A 25,486-nucleotide genomic window follows, 5' to 3' on the forward strand; every position below is an offset into this window, starting at 1 on the left:
AATGACTGTTCTGACCCGATCTATTAAACAAGCATGCCTGCTCACATTTATTCTCCCTATTTCTCATGTAATTTAATATTCTTTTAGGAAATAATGCCTGTACTTGTGACCCAAAGGCGAAAAAGGGCATCAGGTCACAGGATCCTTTTATCTACTGTTGCTGGTATTTGATGATGTGATACATCTTATCTGACACCTTATGCCAGGAAACTCATTTCATTTCATAGCTTTAGCGTTCTGCTATTCTTTCTGTTGTGATGGATTAACATTAACTGCCTGTTCATGTGTGTATTGATAAAAACGTTTTAATTTAAATAATTTTCTATCCATTGTTGCTGTTAGTGCAGCAGTTGGCTACATCAAAGAATTGTAAATTGGGCTTTTACATCCTAAAAAAGTGCTTGATTTTCGTACAGGGCCCTAAAAATCAATCTCTACTTAGAATTTATTTTTTCATTTTTTTATTTTTAGTTGATTTGTGGTAGATTAAATAAAATTTAGATTGCTTTTTTTCCCCATAAATTGCTACACATTTCTTTTCATTATGCATTTCGCACAAGAAGAGGAAATTTCCTCTGAAAGATTTACAAAAGTAATCTGCTATTTTAGTATTTTGTTTACTTTAATTTCACAACAGGCCTAAACAAATCAGCTTGTTAGAAAACACTATGGCGTTTCACAGATTTGTAGGGAAGCATATATCAGGAGAAAAAACTTTTTTTTTTTAAACTACTGGTTTATCTGTAATTTTTTCCCCTCCGTAATTATTTGGAAAGTGGACATTAAAATGTAAATAACTTTGATTTTTCATTTAACACACTGATATATATATAAAGGATTTTTGTTTATGTGTTGATTTTTCCTAATTTCCTAATAGATTTGGACCTCATCTCTCTGTAAATAATTTGGACCACATTATTCCAAAATATTTTTTTCATGATTAAAGATTTTTTTCAAATGACAAAATATCCACAATCCAGACAAACATTTTTCCTACTGACTGCCCTGTGCTCTTCCCTCTGGTGTTCCCCATTTATGTTGAACGTTTTTCTCTTTAATCATGTAAATTTCTACAAATTTTTTTTTAACACACAAAAAAAAAAAAAATCAAGATAAAAGAAATCCAAACTTTTTTTTGTTTCAAAATGTTTTAAGAGGCACTCTTCTGTATGGTGTGCTGATACCATTTTTTGGCCCAGATACCCGATACCTGGCTGTGCAGTATTGGCCGATACCGATACCATCTGTTTGAAATTGATGTGTGTATAAATGAAGAACTGCATACTACTTGGATGTAAAATAATTGCCATCATGGCTTTATCAAGCTGCTGCTACCTTTGTAAAGCAGGAAAAGGATAAATACAAAGTGACTCCAGTAGAACTTTTTATTGCCTACCTGGAATGGGTGACAATAGTTGAATAAACCTTTGGCTCTCAAAATGGTATCAGTGCCCTATTTGTTGGTACCATTCAATACCTTTTGAGATGCTAGATAGCGACTCGCCTCACCTTGGATTCGGTCAACACCTCTTGCCTGGGAAAAGCGGGACGGCATTTTGCTCTGTAGTTCAGACTGGTTTTAAACAAAATGTAAGTGAACTACTCTCAACTAATTTACGCTTAGGTTTATTCTTTCCAGAGTCTTGTTTGTCTCAACTTGGTGTTTGTGTAAACGTGGTGTTTTTAGATGAGCGATTAATTAAAACGCTAAGAACCAATTGGGTTGAGTACATTTGCTCTGCACCATGGCAGGCATGGGATTTATCTTGAGAATCTGACATACAAGCATTTAACTGAGAAAAAAATCGAAGGTATTTTGATGGAAACATTTATTCTGGGTTATTACATTTTTATCTCAGTTTTAACTGAAAGGAAATATCATGGGATTCTATTCATTGTAAGCTACAAATTAAGACACAAATAACATTTAAAATGAATTCGGTATCTGCTTATTAAAGGTATGTGTCGATATCAATACCACCATTTTAGTGCTAGATAGTGACCCTACCCGGTATCGGTACAACACTTCTCTTCTAAAGGAAAAAGGGCGACGCCATTTTTACAATACATGTAGTTCAGACTGGCAGTTTTGGAGAAAGTCGTAACTAATGGTCAGTGGACTAACTACCCAAACCTAATTTAACACCTTAGGTTTATTCTTTCCCCCGAGGTCTAACGCTTGGCTAACATTAGGGGTTAGGAAACGTAAACCTACGGTTGGTGGATTTTAGCGATGGGCAGATCAATTCCAAATATCGCTAATATCCATATTGTGTTGAGTCATTTGTTCTGCACACAGGGACAGGCCCAAAATGGGATTTATTCTTTGAAATCTGACATCTATTTCAATTTGATCATTTTAACTGTTAGTATTAAAAAAATTCCTGAAGGTATTTGATGAAACAATTTATTTGTGGTTTATTAGCAGTTTTTTCTCCTGTTTTTCACAGAAATATCATGGGATCAACCCGGTTCGTAAGCTGGACAAAATTAAAACCACAAAAACATTTAAAATCAGAAGTTCGGTATCCTGCTTAGACATTAAAAGGTATCAGTGTTGATAGTGATATCGTTGATGCTTCCTCCTGTTTTTCCTGGGTATCGGACTGATACCAAAATAAGCTGTATCAAACACCTCTAGTGGGTTTAGGACTAAAAATGTCGCCCCCTGCTGCACCGTGCCCTTAACATTTTTTTTTGCAGGAATTTGCTCCTTTTTGTCCTTTATCTAGAAGCACCCTGACTGGTCACAGTTTTTGCATCCAATCTTGGTATTTATTTTGAAACACATGAAGAAATATCTAGTGAATTTAAAATTTGAAATTAAGCTGCCGACTGAAAAGAGCAATTCCCGCAACTCTGCACACGACACTCGGCAGTCAGGCTTCAGCCTGTCTTCTCGTGTCGGAGGATTCCTCGCTGAGGACTAAAACAGAAGTAGAGGACTGACTTCTGCCTGCTTTGATTCTGCCTGAGGGGTCACAGCCCGGCCTCTTTCTCCCCACCGGTGTGGTCCTTATCTGATGGATCGGTCTGCTACTTTCCCAGCTGGATCAATATCAGCCTGAGGCTTTAAATCCAGACCCAATCACTGACACATTTCTGCTCCTCTGCTGGGCTTGATGAGCCTCTGCTGAGCTCTTTGGCCACATTTAGCTGCCTTAATGCCGCTCACCTATCTTCTAGACAATCCTTCCATCTCAGTAAAAATCACTTTTTTTGTACTTTCTGCTCTCCTTTTGTTCTTTTTTTTAAGTCAGAGTCAAAGGGAGAGTTTGGGGGAGCGCTGTGTCTCCTCAGGAGTTTAAACCACCTGTTCTGACTCTTTGTTGCAGCCGCTGTAAAAAGCAGCATTACTGAGGAGCTGATCTGTGTTCCGATGCAGCGCTGACTGCAGGTGAATTTCAGCCTGATTAACAGACTCAGCCTAAACCGTTAAGTTACCGTGTGCAAAGCTGGGTCGTTGCAGGGATCTCTGTGGGAAGGGAAGCGTCCTTCCGGGTCTCGTCGCAGCTGTTATCCCAGCTCTAGTTCCCAGGCCCGTTTCTTTTATTTGCTTTCTGTTATTTTTTTGTTTTATTTCAGCTTATGTTCAGTGTTTATAACAGCTGAGCCTCTGTGCGGAGCCAGTGAAGTCCCTGCCTGATGTAGCGCACCAGCTCCGTCATACTGCTCTGCTGACTCAAAGGCCCCATCAACGAGTCCAGGTTCTGGAAGAAGTCTGCAGGAAACAGGAGGGGGAGAGGAGAGACGACAGGCAGAGGTTAGAACTGCTGCTGAGGAGAGGTCTGAATGATTTTCTGTAGGAAGACACACATATGAGGTTTAACTCTGCTCTATATTTGTTGTTTCAAAGCTACCATCTTTCTCCAGCACACCTGAATCCAATCAAAGGCTCCTTAGCAGGCCTGAATGCTGATGAGGGAATCCAGCTGTTTCATTCAGGTGTATTGATGAAGGGATGCACCTAAATTGGTTTGTTGACTCACCTTCACCACTCTGCCTTTATAATTTAGATTAGGATTAGTAACACTAATTCCCTCTCTTCTAACATATAAATATCATGTTGACACAGACTATAAGTCAGCAGTTGCAGGAATATATTTTTTGTAAAACATAATTTTTACTAATTCCTAATATTTCAAACTATAAAATAAACATGAAATTAATGTTCACTCACTATTTAATCTAAGCGTAAGATGTAAGGGTTGCAAGTCCCTAGACGTGAAAATATGGTAGAACCACATTAAGACCCAAGAGAAAGAAGTTTAGGGGATAAAATTACTGTAAACTGATTTATGATCTAGTATTAACACATTTACCAAAAGCTTTTCTTGCTTTTATTTTGATATTATTCATCAACAGGAAGTCATTTGGTTTGCATATCTTATTGGGCTCAATGTCCAACTCCACTACTTCCTGAACTTCAGACAGCTCCTTTCGTTCCTGCCTTATTTGACTGGACAAACTTATTGATCCAGGTGTGGTTGTCTATCGTCGTCATGGTTACTGGGCTGGCAGAAGTTCAGGAAGTAGTGCAGTTTGGCATGTAGGCCATAATTATTTTTGATGATCTCTCTTGATCTGAGTGAACATACTCCTGTTAAAACGGGCAAAAATAGGGTGGAAAAACTTTGAAACCCCTAAAAAAACGTCTTTTTGTTTTGATATTCGATATAAACACCTCTGTTGGCTTTCATTTGGTTGCAAACTTCACTCCCTTCCTTTCTTAAAATCATATGCTGAATTTGGGGCATTTCTCCAGCTTCTCTTCTGCTGCTTAGTGAGTGTGACCTAAATCTTAACCAGATCATAAAAGCTTTTCTATTTGCTCATCTAAGCGCCTGCTGTCAGGTGGGAGTTCAGACACAGCAGGAGCCACGCTTCTCCAACTGCAGCGGAGTCAGGGGCTCAGTAGGAGCAGAAACACAGTGAAGGAGCAACAAAAACAGCAACAGAACGTTGCTGCTGTGACAAACCAGAAAACGTTTGTCGAGTTATAATCCAAGCACATGTTGGGGCCCGAGTCTCTGTGGTCCTACCTCTGCTGTCGGCTGCCAGTCTGTCAGCCGTCTCCCAGTGCTCATAGCTCCTCAGGATGTTGTTGGTGATGTTCACATGACTGGCGGCCATGTGGTGGATCCGCTGGGGAATCGCCACACTACCAGACGACCCTGATGCGCCGCCTCCTCCCGGCGCTCCTCCGCTGCTGGCGGGAGATGGGCTGAGAGAGAGAGGCGACGGAGTGCCGTTGACCCTGGAAAACACACAGACAGGCGGTAAATCCCAGCGACATCCTGGGGGCCGAACAGGGAGCCTCTGTTTGATTTAAACGAGTCAAAGTGAGACAACTATTCTGGAACTCAGAGAGGTTATAGTAGAACTGCAAAGCTTTACAATAGATTCAGAGGGATTAAAGCAAAAAAAAAATAAAAAAAATCCTGAGCCTGAACTTTATGACACAGGTGAGAAACTCTTTGAAAATCCAATACCAAAAAAACAGCAAAGTGCATCTATATCTAGTGTGAATGAGAAGTCTGGTTCGGTGAGGAAAGCACAAACCCTTATTTTTAACTAGCATACACGGTCATTTATTGATGCTTTTAACTCAGCTGTTGCCATTAACGTGTAGTGTGCGCAGCTGCATGAACAGCAGCTTGATGACCAGGGTCTAACTCATGTTTGCGTAGTACCTATTTGCCACTGGATGCGTAAACTCCAAGCAATTCTGTTCTCTCTATCATCCTTCTCTCCAAACACAAAGTTCATTTATTTATTTTTTTACTTTTGACCCCTTGCTCACACTGGCTCCGGTGCGGTTACCGAGCCGACGGAGACCGCAACTCCCGCACACCCCCTCTCACACCGCCCTTTTGACTACGGTGCGGTGCGGCTCTGCTGCTCCGGCAACAGGTCCGGAGATTTAACTCGCGAGAACAGAAGTTCACTTGAGTTCACGTAACTTCACGCGATAACATGGCCCAAATAAGGAAGTGTCGAGTAAAGAAAGATCGCATTTAGATATATCACGCATGTCAGCACACTTCTCCGCATTTTTTGGCGACTTTTTGACTTTCTACTATGAAGGCGGAGAGAAAGGACAGACAATACATGCAAACGAAAGTGTTTTATTTAAAAAAAAACAGGAAGTCCTTTTATTCTCATTGGAAAATTTCCTGTTTGTGCCGTGATATTTGCGAGAGCTTGTTGCGGAGGGCTCCGGCACGCCGCAAGGATAGCTTTCTTGCTGAATTTTCTGCAGCGCCAGAGTGTCTCGGTAACCACAGCCGGACAGCTCAGCAGCCGGTGAGAGAGGTTTACGTCTTTTTAATGACTTGGAATCACTGCGGCGCCGCACCCACCGCACCGCAACGGTAAGACCGGAGTCGGTGTGAGCCGGGGGTAACACGTCTCTCATTTGACTGGAGCTGTAAACTGAGCAAGGTGACTTTCTGTTTATAACTTACGTGTAACACTGTACCACAATCTATCTGGCGACTTGAGCAAGAAACGAGAGGATGTAGACGCTTTCCTAAGACCTGCCCCCTTCTTCTTCTGATTGGCTAACACTGTTAGTTTCAGAGTGCTCCTTTGCTACCCTTGGCTGACAAACTTAAGTGGGATTTCGATTGTCTTTTTTAATTTATTTACCATCAATTTATTTTCAAGTGATTTTTTATTTTTTTTTTACCCACGGACAATCGCTACAAGCCGCAAATCCGGCATGGGGCCGGAATACTTTAATCCCTGGATTCATATCCCCCTAATTGTAGTATTTTATTTTATATAACATGACAAACATAAATAAACAATATGGTGAGAAGTCCCCTTTACTCTGATATCTGTAGACTTCTTTAAGATTCCTCCTAAAGTCGCTCATCTCAGCAGAATCTCAAACCTTCTCCTTATCAGTAAGATTATTGAAATAACTGTTTCAACAGTCAAACAGCAGCTGATTCAGCGTCTTCCACTCAGGTTCTACCAAAGTACATAGACTTCCCTTATCAAGGTTGTTCAGTGATATCTGTATAAAACAGACCGTGGAAGAACCAGAGTGCTGATATTATTGGACCTCAGTGCAGCGTTTGATTAACCTGACAACAGCCAGATGCATGTCTCGCTCCGCCTAGCTCCACTCACATACATCTGGGACACCGCTCATTGAAAGCGATTTCCACAACCAAATTTATGGTCTGGCCAATCAGGACGCAGGGCGGGTGTGTCCTGCATGTGACGTAGTGGAGAAGCGAGTTCTGTAAGTCGTTCGTCTATACTTTTTTGGTTGGCTTCTTTTTTTTAAATAAGTCTGCTGTGCACAATGTTGCCTTTTATCCGCACATTTTCATGGCCCAAAGGACATTGATCATTTACCGACATTGTGCTGATTCCACTGTTGCTATATCCAAGATGTCGGCTGTTCTGTTTTGTTTTTTTCCTGCGTAGCTCTCACAGCGTCACGGGTTAGCTTCGGTGTGAGTGGTTGAAATAGCACGTCGATAAAGATGACAGACAACTGGCTTATCCAATCATATGCAAGGAGTTTTGATAAGGCCCAGCCTTCAGTAAAGGCAATTCCTATGGCGGTTTCACAGATGTATGTGAGTGGAGCTAGGCGGAGCGAGACATGCATCTGGCTGTTGTCAGGTTAGCGTTTGATACCATTGATCACTACACTTTATTAGAGCGTCTGGAAAACTGGTTCAGCCTTTCTGGTAAACCACTGGACTGGTTAAAGTAGTTCGGGAAGCAGGTTATATCAGAGACCAGAGAAATTATATGATGTTCCCCAAAGGTCCATCTTAGGGCCCCTTTTATTCAGTATATACAGGCTCCCCCTAACTCAGGTCTTATAAAACAACAACAAAAGTCGCCATCGCTATGAAGACGACACCCAGTTGTTCATCACTCTGTCCCCAAGAGACTATGAGCCTATTTCAGCTCTGGGTAAAAGAGAAGAAATCAAGGCATGGATGAACAAAATATTCTTTTGTTGAAGCCAAACAAAACTGAAGTCATTTTTTTTTATTGGACCAAAGTTTAAAAGTTTGCAAACAGCTTCAGTTAATGCAGCTAGAAAGCAGCAATCAGGCTGTAAATCTGGGTGTAGTTACACCAGCGTATGTCTGACATATGCCAGCATTTTTTGCTAGATTTTTCATACGTCAGGCATAAAATTTGGCAAAAATGCTGGCATACGTTGGATAAGTTATGGATACGTTTTGTATACGTTATGAGAATGCTGAAGCATGGTGAAACACGTTGACATTACTTGTTGTATGCCACCGTATGCCATACATGGGTCATAAGTTACAGGTTAGTTATTTGATCGTTGACATACGTTAAGTGTAAGTTACTCATAAGTCCTGGCATCTACCTTATCCGAAACCTGTGAGTAAGTTGGGCATAACTTATGTGTAACCTATCAATAACTTCTCTCCAACGTATATCAATGTATTTGACGCGTTGCAGACGACCACTGAACGTGTTTCTAACTTCCAGCTACTGTATAATGGCGTATTGGCAGCGTTTTGGTATAAAGAAGGTTCACAGGAGGAAACCGTCAGTTCTCCTCCAGGCTTCATCCCCATCACAGGGTGAGAGAGAAGGTGAGTCTGATGGATCCTCCTTGCTTTCACACCCACGGCCAACAAATTCCTAGCAGATATGATGCTGATTTATTTATTCTTTTTTTTTGGGTGGGTGTTAAACAGCTAGGTTAATACCGCAATCAAATAAATCTTTTTATGCAGACCAGGGGCCTCAGGGCGCATCGCTGCCCCCCTCAGGACACTGGATTGTGCATCATTTTATGGGCATTACGCTGCCGTGCGTTATGCATAAATAAGGCTGTCTATGGAAATACTCTCTGGACTCATTATGAATACGCTATGTAAAGGCAAAAAACTTAAAAAAATACATAGAAAGTTCAGCGTATGCCAGCCATTTAAGAGATTCTGGGACGTCGGGAATACGCTGCCTAAATCGGCAAGCTGTGACAGGGCCCTTTGAGTCCAATGCTGAAGCTCTTAATAGTCACTGCTGCCACCCTCTGGTTTAGGGATGAACTGCTTGTTCCGTCAAATAATGTTAAAGAATCCTTGTAAAAATTCCTGTATCCAGATAATAATCTGGATCATCACCAACATTTAATGGACTGTTCCTTGGACTGAGGCACACCTCTGATAGAAATATTATTAAAATCTGTTCTTAACTTTTTAAGATATCTTTCTAAAAGAAAAACACGACTGAAACCATAACCTCTCAGGTTATTACCACTTCAACACATTGCCTCTATCTTTAGGTCTAGAATTCAGTAAGTGGGGGGGGGCTTCTTTCATTCAAACAGTAGAAGAAGCGAGATCCGTTCTGATATTCTCAGCAAACGAACATAAGACGTGTCAGAACGAATGAGTCTTCCTGTGTAGCGCAGCAGGGCACGGGTCTGTGCCAGTGATGTAATGTCTGTGATGTGGCCTTGACCTCACCGACCCCCAACTTGTGTCTAATTCAGTACCACTCCCCCCCCCCAACACACTCAGAGCGAGCTCCAACCCTGCTGCTGCGCAGCATCAGAGCTGTCCAAACTCATTAGTTTCACATCCGCGACTCCTCCACGCCTCTCCTCCTCCATCCATCATCCCTGCCTCCATGCCTCCATCACTCCTCCTCAGCAGCCCCTCCAGTCTTCTCCTTCTCACATCTACAACAAATCAATCCCTTTATTTGCTTCCTGAGGGGTTTGTTTGAGCAAGCGGCTGTCGTGCGCCGGCTCGGAAAGCTGCAGCAGAGCTCCGGTGAATTATAAATTCTCAATTATGGAGGTGAACCAAGGGGCTGATACTTGTTGGTGTGTGCGGTTACTCACTTTCCGTTGGTCCTCCAAGGAGAGGGGGCTTGATGGGAACTCTTTGCCGAATTCTGGATGACAAAAACACAGTTTTATTAATGCATGTTGTTTACGGCTGAGCAGTAGGAGGAAAACACAAGTTGGAATCTTAGGAGAAAAATGAAAAAACTAAACCTTAAGACAATCCAGAGGCGAGGGTTTACAACAAGACAGTGAAGATTAACTAAAGTTTAGGCATATTTATAAACATGTATCTTGAAATACATCCATTGTGAATCCTTTAATAAAACAGCTAATTTATTTCACAATCATTTAACATCCCAGTGTACTGCAGGGCCTAATATTAGGAAAAGAAACACAAATAATTATGAATAATAATTTAAAAAGGGAAACAAAACTCTATATAAGATCAAAATTATATAACATTACTTACAAAAGGAAGTTTTGTTTTATAGTTTTTATTTTTAATCTGCATTTTTCTCTTAAAGAAAAGATAACAACCGGGTGAACAGGAAACAGAGGAACAGTGAAAATGTCAAACCTTGCAGCTCTGTCTCGAGATTCGGCCCATTTTGGTACTTTTTTTAAAGCTCAGTAACTAGTTACATTATTGCAGCATATTTATGAAAAAAACTAACTTTACGGATTGGTATTTTTGGACAACCATTGGAGAAGTGAGGAGGAAAAATAAAATTTAAGAACTAATATTCTAGAGACATCCAGTAAATTTTTTTTTATTTATTGATATTAATCATTAAATTCCTAAAACTATTTATGTCAGTAGAAACGCTAGAAGGACTATTCTCCCTGCTGCCCTCTGGGAAGAGGCTTTGCAGCATTCGATGCAAGTCCAGCTGATTCTGCAACAGCTTCTTCCCCACCGCCATCAGACAGCTGAACTGTTAAAAAACTCTAAATCATGTCATAGAGTCTGCATCACACTGATAACACCAAACCAAAATACGGCATATTTGCACCGTATATATTTGTCCTGAAATGCTCTGAACTTCCATATAAATGTGTTTTTGAGCCACATTTTTTTTTTGTTCTCCTACACTGTTTACATTTGATCACTGCTGCACTTTATGAAATGTAGATTTATTTCACTGCTAAGCTGCTGCTCATTTACAGTCTGAAAGCTGTTCAAAATGAAATTTTGGTTCGTATACTGTATACTGTGTATACAAAATTACAATAAATGTTGTCTAAGTCTAAAAACTGTCTCACAAGCTTCAGCACACTTCATTGTATAGAATGTGAATGTTTTAATGAGAATAAAAGGTTCTGTCTGAAAGGTGAGATGTCTCATTTCTTCCAGAGCAGGAGCCTCACTCCTGCCAAAGCAGGACTCCTATAGCATACTACACATCCATTACAGGAAAACATGTTCAGCTTAATTTATTAATAATAAAATAATTGAACTTTATTGATCTCACATTGGAGAAATTTACCTCTGCATTTAACCCATCCCCTTGGGAAGCAGTGGGCTGCCATCGTGGAGAGAGCAGTGCAGGGTTACGGGTCTTGCACAGAGACCCAGACAGGCAGTTTGTGGGAATTGGGCTCGAACTCACAACCTCAGGATTCCACGCTCTATGCCCTAACCACTAGGCTGCCACTCCACTCTAGTGGGAAAAATCCCTTAAATGAAAAGAAAACCAATCTAATATGCTGCTGTAATCTCTTATTCTTTTAATAAGCCATGTAACTTGCTAGGATCACATCTGATGTTGCTCACAGGGGTCCTCAGTGAACTCCGGGGGGTTTTGTTTCTGCTCAGGCACATGAACAATTAGAGGGAATATTTAGAGGTATAGTGGAGGATGTTATTTTTCCGGGTTGATCACCAAAATAAGTGATCCTCCTAATTGTCAATCATTCTGTTGCTATGTTTACATAAGGCCATCCTACATACTCGTCTCCATTTTCACTTACCGGCGGTGAGTCTGACATAGTGGGAAAATTGCAAATCTTCTTTTGGAAAGTAACTTTTAAACAGAGCGTACACGAGGAGTAATGGGCTTGTGCATTCACTCGTACACGTTTAATAGGTGTTCCCTCTCTGGAGCAGGTACAGAGTTGTGCATGTGCCCTGCAAAAACAATCTAGACCATCTAGAAATAAGTAAACATTTCTTAAATTAAGTGTATTTCCCCTTAATTTGAGCAGGTAAATTAGATGATTTGCCAATGAAATGAGTAGTTTTGCTCTTAAAATAAGATAATTAGATAATATGCATTTGAAATAAGACAATGAAACAGTTTTTTCATATTTTAAATGTAAATTGTCTTGTTCCATTTGCAAATTGTCTCACTTACCACCTAAATTCAAGAAAAAATGCACTTATTTTATTAAAAATGACATTTAGATTTCTAGTTTTTTGCAGTGTGCATTTTTTTTAAGTGGAGAGAGCAGGTCTTCAATAATTATTGCAAATCCTCTACAACACCTTTAGCTTCCCTCTAATTCATTGCATTATAAAACTGCCTTTGTGTGTTGTTTTTTTTTTTTTTTATTTAAATGGTACAAAAAAAGTTTTGAGGACGAAGGTTTGAAGACAGATTGACCAAAAGATGAATTTCCTCAGTTTTAAAATGTCTCTGTAATTTACACAATTCTCTAAATCATCTCTATTCTTTTTTTAAATGCTAATTTCCTTCCTTTCCAGGCTGTAACTTCTGAGAAACGTTAGTCGGCTAAATGAGTTACAGAACTGCTCTGACTGTTGTTTTGCAAAATGAACCGCTCTGACTTTGTCAACACATCTCGTCTGTAAACAGCCTGCGCACATATGCGCAGCTAAACCCCCTGTCAGTTCCTACCCAGAAATCCAATCCCATCAGTGTAAAACGCAGAACTGTGATAATGACATCCTCAGTAATTAATTCAACTAAACGTAATTAATCAAAACAAGCACATTAAACTGCAACAATCCACTGTGATGATGGATGGAGCTAATTAGTGCATTAATATTAAAGGAAAAAGAAAGGAATTTCACAACGGCATGCAAAATTAATGCACAGGCGGCATGAAAATGGATCTGAAATGAGTTTTAGGGGACTGCAGTTGGCGCTGCGCCGCCTGTCACTGAGGCAGGCGATGAGAGACAGGGGAAGGAAATAAACTCTGTTCAATTGCTACCTTGAAGTAGTCCATGAGCGAGCGCGAGTACTTGACAGCGTGGTCTTTCTTCAGATGGAACATCCTCAGATACAGCAGAGACAGACAGCGGTTACTGTGGGAACACAAACATTAGGAGGCAGGTGAATCCTCTGTACAGATTTCCTGGTAAAGCTAAATATTATTTTATACAATCCATACAGAATTCAGTTCAATTCCGTTTATTTATATGGCGCCAATTCACAACACGTGTCATCTCAAGGCACTTTACAGTTCAACCAGATCAAACAGTCAAATTGATTCAAAGTTTTCTTTTGTAAGGAAAACCTTGATTGCCTCATAACTAATTGACTCGAAGGCAATCTCTCACACTAAGCATGCTTGTAGCGACAGTGGAGAGGAAAAACTCCCTTTTAACAGGAAGAAACCTCCAGCAGAACCAGGCTCAGTGTGAGCGGCCATCTGCTGAGGCCGACTGGGTTCAAGGAGACAGAAGCAGAGATACAAAAAGCAGCTGTAAAAGGCGGCCCCATCCAGGAAACACACAGCCAGGCAGTCGAGCTCCATGCCAGCTCCCATGTCAGAGGATGAAGAGAGCACACCAAGTTAGTCACAATCAGAGAAACAGGACTACACTGAAAAACAGGCCGATCTCCAACACCTATAAACAAAGGTGTTGATGGCAGCAGCACAGCTGATATTTCTCTCCAGGATGAAATATCCCCTGTGAAAGCGAAGACTTCAGAAACGCCCTTTATGAGAGGAGACTTATGTTAATATTAATTTAGCTTTTATTTTATCTGCATATTCTGGGCATGTCTACATTTATTTTACACTACACTGAGATCAAGGAGCAATGAAAGACAAAAAGGGAAACAAATAGGGAAGCCTGCAGTCGTTAGTGGTACGAATCTTATTTATAAACAACATTAATCTGGTAAAAAGGCAGATTGAAAACTGTTGGTTTTCAGGACACCAGACATTACTTTTCTGCTTTTCTGGAGTTAAGAGGATATGGTCTGCCTGGAACAGAGCACTGACAGTCAGCTGGACTGCTGGGGTCTGAGGATTCTATGGCAAAATGCATCAAACAACAAACATTTGAATTGGTTGAGGAGGTCAGAGGGGCTGAATTTTTACAGAAGATGGAAGACCATGTACGGAGATGCTATTTCCCTACTATTTAGTGCTTCTAACGTGGAAAACTCCACAAAGATGAAAGTTGTTACCAAACTGATCACATCGTAGCAGGTAAGAACACATTGTTGTCGCAAAATAAGCTTAGCTATCAGTACTTATTGTTTATAATAAAAAACTTGTCATATTTATTTAAATAGTATACTATCCATTTTAGTTACACTCAGCTCAACTTTATTTATAAAGCACTTTAAAACAACCACAGCCGCCACAAAGTGCTGTACATACCAAGTTAAGTTAAAATTGTATAAAAACAACATAGAAGTTTAAAAAATAAAACAAATATAATAAGATATATTGATTAAAACAAATAATAAAAATAGGTTTTAAGACAAGTTTTAAAAAGGATTGTTTAATATGGGGGAGCTCATTCCATAAATCTGTAGCAGTAACCTAAAAAGCTCTGTCTGCTCTGAGCCGCTGTTTGGACCTCAGTGCCTCCAGCAGCAGCAGGTCAGCTGACCTGAGGCACCGAATTGTTTTTATATATTTATATATATATACATATATATATATATACATATACATATATATATATATATATATATATATATATATACATATATATATATATATATATATATATATATATATATATATATATATATATATATATATAAAAATGGCAAAATCTTTTGTTTTCCAGACACTTTTTTGAAATTCACATTTTCCTAATCTCGCTTTTTCTCCACCACGAGCTTCTTTTCCGAACATACGGCTTTACGATCAATCGGAAGCAGTTCTGTGCAAACACGCAGATCCACCTATATTCTATATATCCGACAAAATTGTTTTTATAAATTTATTTATTTATTTATTTTAATAAAGCATTTTAAATGCCATGATAATCACATTTAATGAATTTTAAGGCCTTAATTTAAAAAATAATATTTGAATGACTTAATGATTTTTAATGACCCGCGGAAACCCTGATTAAAGAAATTAGGTGCAGAAAAAGTAGGTTTCCCTTCTTCGGTATGAAGCTGACACACAAACAAATGAGTGAAGAGGAAGGACGTACCAGAGAACTGCTAGCCTCTTCTCCAAGATGGTGGCCGAGTGGCTGGTGAAGTTCTTTAACCTCATGGCATACCTGTAAGAAAGAGAATATGTTCACCCCTTCAGGAAAATTTAGATAAATTCATCTGTTACTGATGGAATAAAAGAGTTTTTAAGAACCAAATGGACATAAATCATTGGAGATTTATGGAAGTAACAGCTTTATTATTTATTGATCTTTGAAGACAAATTCTCATCTTTTCTGCTGTCGTTTCTTTAGGGGAGCAGTCAAAGGGGAAACCACTGATCTGAAACCCTGCTTCTTCCAGCGATTCAGTGCCTTGCTCAAGGACACTCCATCAGGATGGATGAGTGCAGATGAGCGGATCTTGAACCCTGACACTCGAGTTAAATGACCGTGTCCCACTTCACGGCCCCACCGTCGGCCCAGCACCGCTCAGACGGAGCCGCTCAGATGGAGCCGCTCAGATGGAGCTGCTCATTTATTATTCGCGCCTCGCTCTTTCTGAATCGCACTCACTGGTTAGACAAGCTGGCATGCAGCTCTCAAAAGACAAAACCCTGAGATCTGGTAGTGTAGCACTGGCTGAATAACACGGATTAGCAACCATGTAGCTGTGTGAGGCTGGAAAAACAAAAAGCCTCTGAGCTGAAGGGTCCAGCTGATTAAAGACAGGTACAGTCTAGTTTGTAATTTGCAGTGGAAATGGATGGAAACATACATGGCCGCAGTATTTACGGTAAAAATAAAATGACAAATTTTCAATTTACATAAAAGGAAGGACTATTTTCACATCAGGCTATCACAGTTCCACGCCTCCTAGTGACCATCTACAACTAACAAGCAAATTAAAATGGTGGCGCCCTTAACATTCAGAAAGTTTGGTTGTAATTTTGTTGTTTGTGGAAAGTCAGGCAAAGAAGGCAGCCTTTGGTGAATTTACTTGACAGATTCGGCTTTTGGGAAGTGGATATAACAAACAATACACTGAAAAAAAAATGAAATCTACTCATTTTTTCTTAAAATAAGTAAATCTTTTCTTGAATTGAGGACGTAAGTGAGACACTTTTCCAATAGAACAAAACAATTTACATTCAAAATAAGGAAAAAACAATTGCATTGTCTTCTTTTACGTGCAAATTAGCAAATTATTTTATTTTAAGACTAAAAATATTAATTTCATTGGCAGATTCACGACGCTACGGAAGCCGGCAGACCAAACCAGATGAAAGTGCGCATTCAGCGTCTGCTCTGCCAATAATGCAAGCGTAGAAGAAGAAATGTGCTGTTTACCTGTGCAAAGAAAGAAACAACAAAAGAAAAATGTCTGAGGACTTCAGTGTTGAGGAAGAGCATGAGTTCTTTGCCGAGCTGAATGCGCACTTTCATCTGGTTTTGTCTGCCGCGGTTTCCGTAGACTCGTGAACGCGCTTTTAGGAAATCCTATACACTACTGTTTATGCTCTAAAAACATTCTAAATGACTTCGTTTCGAGTAAATTCTGGATGCTACCCACTCAGGACACTTGGAATACATTGGACGAGCAGTATGGAGGAATATTGACACGTTTTTTGTGGACTTTTATGGACCTTTCTGTCTCGGTCACCATAGACCTCCATTATTTGAATGTCAGCAGACAGCAAGAAGCCTCCCAGATCTCCAGATGCATTTGAGATATCAAAAAAGTACTCCAGAGTTTTGTTCAGCATGAGGGTGAGTAGAAAATGAAGGCTAATCATGTTTAGGGTGTACTATTCCTTTAAGTAATGTTGACTAATTTCTAGATGTTTTAGCAGTGTAGTCTAATCAGGGCTTACAGACGCAGGAAACAATGAAAGATGTTGAGGTTGATCACACTGCTAAGCAGAATCATCACTGGAAATCGTGTGACACGGTAGGAAAGCTAGTATTTTTATGAATGTCTGAAATTTCATTAATACGGAGGCTGACTGTAAAAAGATGATGCTGTTTTGTGGCAGTTGGCAAGAAACTTACTGATCTGCGTTACCGCCAACTACAGGAAGCTGACTGTAAGGAGATGATGCGGTCTGCTCATGCGCTCGTGAGCCAGAAATGAACCGCGCTGAGCCCTACGGTTCGGTTGTGTTCAGTTTTGCGTGCCGTTTACACTCAACAGTTATCTCGGTTACCATGCTCGGACAGATCTCGGTACGGTTTAAAAATACGTAGTTTAAATATGGATAAAGCTTAATGGGTAGGTCTTAAGACATCTTCAAAAAACTAAGCTGAAGTCCAGTTGCTTTCCAATTTAAGCCTGTTGATTTTTGCCATGACATAGATGGCTGAGAATTTACACAGGCAAATAAAACAGAGTATTCAAAAGTTTACTATGCTAACTGCATTAGAAAGCACAGAAAACGTTAAGCCTTTTTCCAGTAAAGGGTAATACTAGTTTAACAGCAGTTATTTGATTACCATCACAGGGCCTTAGAAGAAGATATATTAAGGAAAATGTTTTGCCTCTTCAATATGTTTGCTCTCTGTTTTGGTATGACTTGCTGATATTTTACCCAGTAATATATGTGAGTGATGGAAATAAATATTTATTTTATTTTTGGAGCCTAAAGCTTTACTTTAAATGTCTTAAAAATTACTGACCAGTAATTTCCTTCCTGCACAGGACATCAAACTACCACATTGTAAATAATGAAAACACACAGATTTAGTGGTCTACAAATAAAATAATCAGAATAAAATAAAAAAAACCTTTAAAACCACAGACACAAAGAAATAAGCAAGTTTTAAAAACTGTCGGCACCAAATGTGCCTTTATAGTTTACTTTTTGTGCCACTGGGAGGGGAGCAATAAACAAATATGTCAACAAAATATGTCATAAATTGTCAAAATAATGCCTGGGACGTGCAGACAGCACTAAAAGATCCATTTACTCAGTTTGTCCTGCTGAAACTCTGTTCCACAAAAACAACAGTTGTTCCAACATTACAGAGACATTTAAGCTTTGCTTTCTGTAAACCTAATGCATGTTGTGGAGTAAAAATGTTGAGGTATGTCTGTTCTTTGCCTCAAAGGCTCCAAATGATGATCATGTGAGGTAAGAATGAGTTAAACAGCCTACTTCATGGTATGAAGGGGAGGACTGTTGTTATGAGAAGTGAAAGATATATTAAACTGACAGGGAACGGCCTTTATGAACTCAAGTTGTTTTTCCTCCAAATGTTCAAGTGTGAGAAAGTTCTTTATGCAGGGGGTGGGTTGGTTCCCCTGGGATTTTGTAAGGTATAAATGTATGTACTGAGGTTGCCTTAGTCAGAGGTCTATCTCTCCGTCTGAGGACGTTAATTAAATTTGAACCTTTTTCTTGCTAGAAATGTCTCAGCTTCCTAACTCCACAATGTAAATTTAAAGCCAAAATAAACCTTTTCTGATTTTATAACATTTTAGCAGCTGATGTTTGAGACCAGGCAAATAAAGAGCAGGGATGGGTTCATGTTGACTGTTTGAGTGATTTCTGAATGTTTAGTTAATGGATGAAAACCAGTCTTAATCTGTGTGGAGGGAACCTGAGCTGGATCTTTTGAAGGTCGAACCTACACAACACAGAGAAGTAAAAGTTGTAAAAAAATTCATTAAGGTCAGTAAAACTCCATTCGACTGGCAGAAGAGATTACTCAATCCCATTGTATTTGACAGACAAGTACGTAAACGAGTACTTGTCTTAAATAAATAAACTTGTCTTAAATAAAAACCATAGATGTGCGACCTGTTACCTCCTGCTGCTTGTTCTCCATACCTGATCAGCTCCACGGTCTCCGAGTACATCGTATACGGCGATTTGGCCTCCAGCGGGTCTCGCTCCATGGCGTTCCCACACTCTATGAAGGAGAGGGCCCCATCTGCGTAGTTCACAGCTTTCCCGAATTTATCCGTCTGCAGCATACGGAAATAAAAGGAAGATGATAGACAGGTCGAGACGGGAAGAAATGCCAGAGAGAAGCATCCTAACAGCGCAGCCTTCACTTTGAATAATCTCCCACTAAGATGCTTATCCCCCAGATAAGTCTGAGAAAACAATGAGTACACCTAAGATAAATAACAAGTTCAATAAATCTCAGTTCATTGTTCGGGGAGGATCCAATAATTCTTCTGATACTGTATAGTCTTGCAGACATCATCACTCTTTGAGTACAATGCCCCCTTAGAGACAAACGGTGTAATAAATAACACAAATTATACAGTCCAGTCCTTGATACTAAATAGATTTGCATTCTGCAGAGACTGAAAGCCTGCATACGAATACAGCACAGGCAGTAGAAGTTAAACACCGAGTGTTTTCAAAGCAGTGTATCTAATGCTGTCTGAGCCTGAACTCATAGGGGTGACTGTGGATCATTCACCGATTGATTTTCAGAGAAGTGCAACATCTTACCAAAGCATCAGCCTTGTGCTTCAGCCTCTTTGCCTCCTGCATGTAGTACTCTGCACTGTGGACTCTGTAAAATAACAACAACAAGAGAGGACATTTAATTCATGTCTGCACAAAGCAATAACTAAACAAACAGGCTAGAATGATGGAGTGATTTACATAATCACTGACTACACAGAAGCCTGCTTATGTATACAAACCTCAGGCTTGTTGTAACCTTAGAATAACAACAACGAAATATGCTTCATGAATAATGCAGAGGCCTTTTGGGATAAATAAGTACGGAGATGTATCATCTGTCCCAGTTTTAACAGAACTGGACAAGTGCTGATGTAGTTAATGTTGCTACATAACACTAACAGGCCACCTTTTGGCTCTTATTAAGAACAAACCGCAACATCCTTAAAACTGAGAGTGTAACTTTGGATGGGCTTAACTGTTATTCTTTCTGTCTCTGAGGAGTTTGTGATGTCCTGGGACTCTTAAAGTCTCTGAAATCGTAAAGGTTACTTTTTTCAATACGTAACTTGAGACCCCAAAAAGTTCTGAACATGTGGCATTCTCCAAGGCTCCATCTTAGGGCCCTTGGGGCCAGCTGCTTCAACTTCTTCCATTCAGTCTGTTCCACAGACTGTTCTTATTATGGTGTTCAGTGCTCTTTATGATTCAGGACTGGATCAGTTTATATCCTACTAGAGAAACAGGGACTTCTTTGAGTCAGTCGGTACCTTTACATCAGAGACCAACAACTTCACGAGTTTCCCAACGGTTCATCAATTTATTCACTATATACAGAGTTTATACAGACTGAGTGACTCTAATTCAATGCTTTTTAATGCTCTTAGTTGACAGAGAATGTCACTCCATTATACTGTCTCCAACTGTGATTTAGCTCTCTGTTAGGTGGTGGTTCAGGTGGTTCTGGTGACTATCAAAGGAATGTTAAAATTTGGCTCCAGGAAGGGCATTAGTTTACAGAAGTTTTCTCCATCTTTCATGCTAATTGCTGGCATGTCCTTTTCTAACATGTTCCAAAAACTTAGCGTAATGTCCACCTCTTTTCTATCATCACAACCTCACCTTCAGAGCACAGCAGAGACGTTATGCTGCTCCACCATGCAGCATGGTTGAATTTTCCCTATTTCGGTGAGAACTGAAGGAGTTTGTCCAGGATTCATATTTAAAAACATATAAAGTTCATTCTGCACATGTGAAGAAGTTGAATTCCCAAAGAGTGACAATGTGTGTTTCAGTGGAGATTGATAATGCATCATAAGAGAACACAGCTTCATGTGTGCTGAGTTTCTAGTCATCATCATGCGGTTTGTTCTCTGGTGCTGTGTAAGAAACCTCTGAGGCCGTCACAGAAAAGCCAGATTTAGATTAGAGCTGTAGCAATTAATCGCTATTGTTTGATTACTAATTTGGTGATAGAATTATGTGTGTGTATAAACATTCCATTAGCTGAAAATAAAATACAGTCGCAGCAGTAATTAAGCCAAACCTGTAACCTGTATGTAAGAAATACATAATTTATTTTTTTCTTTTAATATACTGTATTCAAATCTCCTCAAGTGGTAGTTTTAGTTTCAAATTCTGTACATAAAAAAAATCCTACAAAACACAACTACATTAATCAATTAGCAAAATAATCATATATATATATATATATATATATATATATATATATATATATATATATATATATATATAGGATTCATTTTAAATGTTTTTTTCATTTTATGATTCTTTTTTTAAAGTGTGCAAGTTTGGATGTTAATTTACTGAGTATATGTTTTATATACTCACCAGATTAACTGATAACTAAAATAATCAATGGCTGTAACGCTAATTTATGCTGAAAATAAATTACACCTAGTTGGAGTTCTGTTATTGGCTAGTTTAGCTTTGAAAGCAACTGGTTGAGCCTAATGTGAATTTATTATTTTTTTTTGTTTAGATAAAAAGTCTCTAAACAAACAAATTCTTGTTGTTTCTAAAAGTGAATGGGGTTTGAAATGTGCAAGTTTATGATGTTCTGTCCATTAAAATCCAAATTAAATATATTGCTGTTTGTGTATTTGGTTTTCAAGTGAGAAATGAGGAGAAATTTACTAATAGTGAAAACCTTTGTTAGGCCAGTATTTGGCACATGATTGGCTGGGATTTCAGGAAACACCTGCTCCTTGTTGACCAATCAAGGCTGTCTACAGATAATGCCACATATATGACGTTGAACTCTGCCGGCGTTTTCTGCCGTTGCGTCGTACGTACGTGTCAGTGAATGAAAGCCTTGGCCTTCGTGGTTCAGCCTGGTCCAACAGGGCCTCGGACCACACCTCCGAGTCAGAGTGGCCGTTGGAGTGGTAACTGTCTGCGCCGGGTTTGTCACCACCAGAGTCCAGGTCCTAATGTAGAGAGATCGTTAAATTTCATGGTTTCAACAGCTGAATAAATTGTTTAACAATTAGGCATCAAACGTTACTGTTGATCCAGAGTGCGTCATTAAAACTTAGAACAAAAAAGGGAAACCATCAGCTTGCTCAGTCCCATAAAAGTCCTGTATCATTATAATAGAAATAAATCATCAGATGTTGGCCTATCCTTTAGGGCAGTGGTTCCCAAAGTGTGGGGCGCGCCCCCTAGGGGGGGCGCAATGCCATTGCAGGGGGGGCGCGGGAAGCGGTATGGATGAATGAAGAAGAAAAAAAAAAAAAAACAGCGCTTGCTTGACTGAGCATAATGGACAGTTGTGACACTGTAACCCAGATTTGAGAAGATCTACAGCAAAAAGCAGGCTCACTACAGCCACTGAAAAGATGGGAGGATTAAAGTACAAAGAAAAAACTCTCAGGGAGCTGTTAAATGTTTTCACTCCATTTTGCACAGAGGCTTTTTTAATGTATAGATTATAGCAAAGTTAAATATTGTTACAAATAAAAAAAAATAAATATGTTTAAAATAACACAGACAACAAAGAATCCTCTTCTGATCTACAGTATAGAACTATTAAAAAAATGCAGTTACACAAGTGTTCCTACAGATGGTGTAGTTTGTTTTGTTGCAACCTGAATGTGTATAGATTTATTATATCTGGTTGAACGATGTGTGTGACCAGTTGATGCTTTTTTTTTTTTTTTTTTTTTTTTTTTTTTTTTGGGGGGTGGAAATTTTATTGTAATCCAAAGGGGGGCCCAGAAGAAAATCTTTGGGAACCACTGCTTTAGGGAACACTTACGCTTCCGTTTCTTGCAGTCTTGCCCTCGCCTCTCCGGTGTCTGTGCGAGGAGGACGAGGAGGAAGCGGATGACGTGGAGCAGGGCAGCATCCCCACAGAACCGGCCTCCTCGGCGAGAGACGGGCCGCCTTCACAGGCGCGTTTGCGTGGCGGCTCATCGGAGAGCGGCGACAGCAGGGGGGGCAGCAGCTTCTCGTCACGTCGTCGGGTCTGCTTCCTGCTTAGAGAGCCGCTGGAGACAGAGATAAGAGACAAAATAAATATTTACTGTTTTATTCATATTAAATCTATGTTTTGAACACAAACAGAAGATTAACATTTTTAGAGTAATACTGAATTGAATGTAACACATACCTATGTGAGCATTTTGAGTTAATAAATACACGTGAACTATTCTCCATTAGCACTTTCAATGATCTATGCAGGGAGCTTCCATGCCATGAGGCCCCCAGTATGTCCCAACTGATTCTTGCTTCTTTTCTTGCTTGTTGTGCTAATGCAGATTCTTTCCTGTTCACACTTGGACCTATGTATGCGCTCATGTCAACTTTTGTCAGTTTGCAGGGATTAAAGCAAAAATATATACAGACAGTGGCGTTGGATGTAGGAGTTTGCCATGAAATCGAAGGGTTGACGGTTCAAGCCCCGACTCCGACTTTCAGTGTCGTTGTGTCCTTGGGCAAGACACTTCACCTGGATTGTCTACTGATGGTGGTCAGAGGGCCCGGTGGCGCCAGTGTACGGCAGCCCCGCTTCTGTCAGTGAGCCCCAGGGCAGCTGTGGCTACAATGTAGCTTGCCATTATCAGTGTGTGAATGGGTGAATGAATGTAGTGTAAAGCGCTTTGGTCAAGTCTCCTAACTTGAATAAAGGCGCTATATAAGTACATGCCATTTACCATGTGTGTGTGTGTGTTTTCAAGCCATGCCAGGAGGGTGTGGGGGCATGGGATCAGAGCTTGCATGAATAATTGAAGTCTAAATTTGACCTTTGAAAATCCAATACCAACAACAGCCAGAAGATAGCAGAAGTGCGTCTATATCTAGTGTGAATGAGAGGTTGGGTTCGGTGAGGAAAGCACAAACCCTTAGTGTGCAGAACGGCACCAGCCCCCTTCTTCTTCTGTTTGGCTAATACTGTACGTTAAAGAGCGCTTCTTTGCTACCTTTGGCTGACAAACGCAAGAGGGATTTCAAATGGCTTTTTTTTTTTTTTTATTTACCATCAATTTATTTTCGATTCATTTTTTTTTTTTCCCACGGGCAGAAATCCGGCCTGGGGCCGGAACACTTTAATCCCTGAGTTTGAGAAGGAAAAAACCCAACTATTAAAGATATTTTTGATTTATGCTCAATATTGAAGCATGTTCTGCGCTATGTTATTCCACGCCACAACGCAAGAGGGACAATCAGGAACTAGCTGTGGGTCTAGATACGGCCGAGGCAGTGAGGAAGCGGGGGTATGTTTGTCAACAATGGAGGGACATGAGGGTGAAAAAGAGCGGGGATCCAGGTGGAAAAAGGGTCCCAGCGTTCCCGCACAACTCGCTCTTCTAGCTGGTCCGTCTTAATGAGTGTTTTCCACAATGGCAGTCATACAAACAAAACAAGCCTGTAAGGTACCAAACAGGTAATATGCATAATGTAGAGCGGATGTAGATTTGACCAATCAGAGGCCTCCTGTCTGTGGTCACCTAGTTTTGGAGAGGTGCAGCAGAGTGTCTGCGGAAGGGGCGGGGCATATTTTTGCGACACACAGACGACCTGGTTTCTGAGTATAAACCAGCTTTAACTGTTTAGGGGCCTTTCTTTGCCTTGGGGCATTAAGTTGACCTGTAGTTTGTTGAAGCCTTACAGAGGGCTTTAGTTGTGTTTTATTAATGTTATAGTGACCAAACTTTAACCAAACCAATTTAATTCCATTCAATTCAGTTTATTTATATAGCGTCAATTCACAACACATGTCACCTCAAGGCACTTTATAGAGTCAATTCAACCAGATCATCAAGTGAGATTTGTTCTTTTCTATCTAAGGAAAACCAGTTGATTGCATCTACTCATTGGCTCTACAGCAATCCCTCACACCAAGCATGCTTGTAGTGACAGTGGAGAGGAAACCTCCCTTTAAACAGGAAGAACCCTCCAGCAGAACCAGGGCATTCTTTAAACTTCTCTGCCGTCTCCCTGACGTTTGTTCACTAATGTTCACTGACACAACTCTAAAGCCTTTGGAGAACAACTGCTTTAATCCCATGTTTAAATTAGACAGACTGACTGTAAGTAAATGAATACAAACACATAATGCCTTTTCCTCATTCTCTCTTTACATCCCACATCACAAAAGCTATGGATAAAGTTTAATAGTCTAAATATTTTACAAGGAACCATAAAGATTTCCAAAATTCCACCAAAATTCTTTGTAGGCTGGAAGTTGTCGTCAAGAAGGATTGCTCAATGGTTTAAAACAATACACCTGCATGCTGTTGTTCCTCTGCTCCAATGTGCCAGATTCATGGCAGCCCCAGCTTGACATCAACTTCTTCCAGAGAGCGGTTTATTACTCCTCACTTTCCATTTGCTAAATTAGGTAAAACATCTAAAACGCGCAGAGCAGCAGACTCTGGGGGCCAGGACTGGGAGACAACACCTTAAATGCAC

General features: G+C 40.0%; 1 protein-coding gene across 1 annotated transcript in view; it reads right to left on the reverse strand.

The window, feature by feature from the left end:
* Positions 1–1,963: 1,963 nt before the first annotated feature.
* Positions 1,964–25,486, reverse strand: part of aff2 (AF4/FMR2 family, member 2) — a gene marked incomplete at its 5' end in the record, with an annotated part of 40,234 nt that continues 16,711 nt past the window's right edge. The window contains 9 exons of the mRNA XM_038306265.1: positions 1,964–3,721; positions 5,043–5,257; positions 9,866–9,918; positions 12,989–13,082; positions 15,186–15,257; positions 18,959–19,095; positions 19,595–19,658; positions 21,866–21,999; positions 22,830–23,061. Coding sequence (XP_038162193.1) covers positions 3,600–3,721; positions 5,043–5,257; positions 9,866–9,918; positions 12,989–13,082; positions 15,186–15,257; positions 18,959–19,095; positions 19,595–19,658; positions 21,866–21,999; positions 22,830–23,061 — 1,123 coding nt within the window. The remainder of the gene's footprint in view (positions 3,722–5,042; positions 5,258–9,865; positions 9,919–12,988; positions 13,083–15,185; positions 15,258–18,958; positions 19,096–19,594; positions 19,659–21,865; positions 22,000–22,829; positions 23,062–25,486) is intronic.

This window comes from Cyprinodon tularosa, unplaced genomic scaffold, assembly GCF_016077235.1.
Source record: "Cyprinodon tularosa strain WSP-4 unplaced genomic scaffold, ASM1607723v1 ctg578, whole genome shotgun sequence".
Classification (NCBI taxonomy): domain Eukaryota; kingdom Metazoa; phylum Chordata; class Actinopteri; order Cyprinodontiformes; family Cyprinodontidae; genus Cyprinodon; species Cyprinodon tularosa.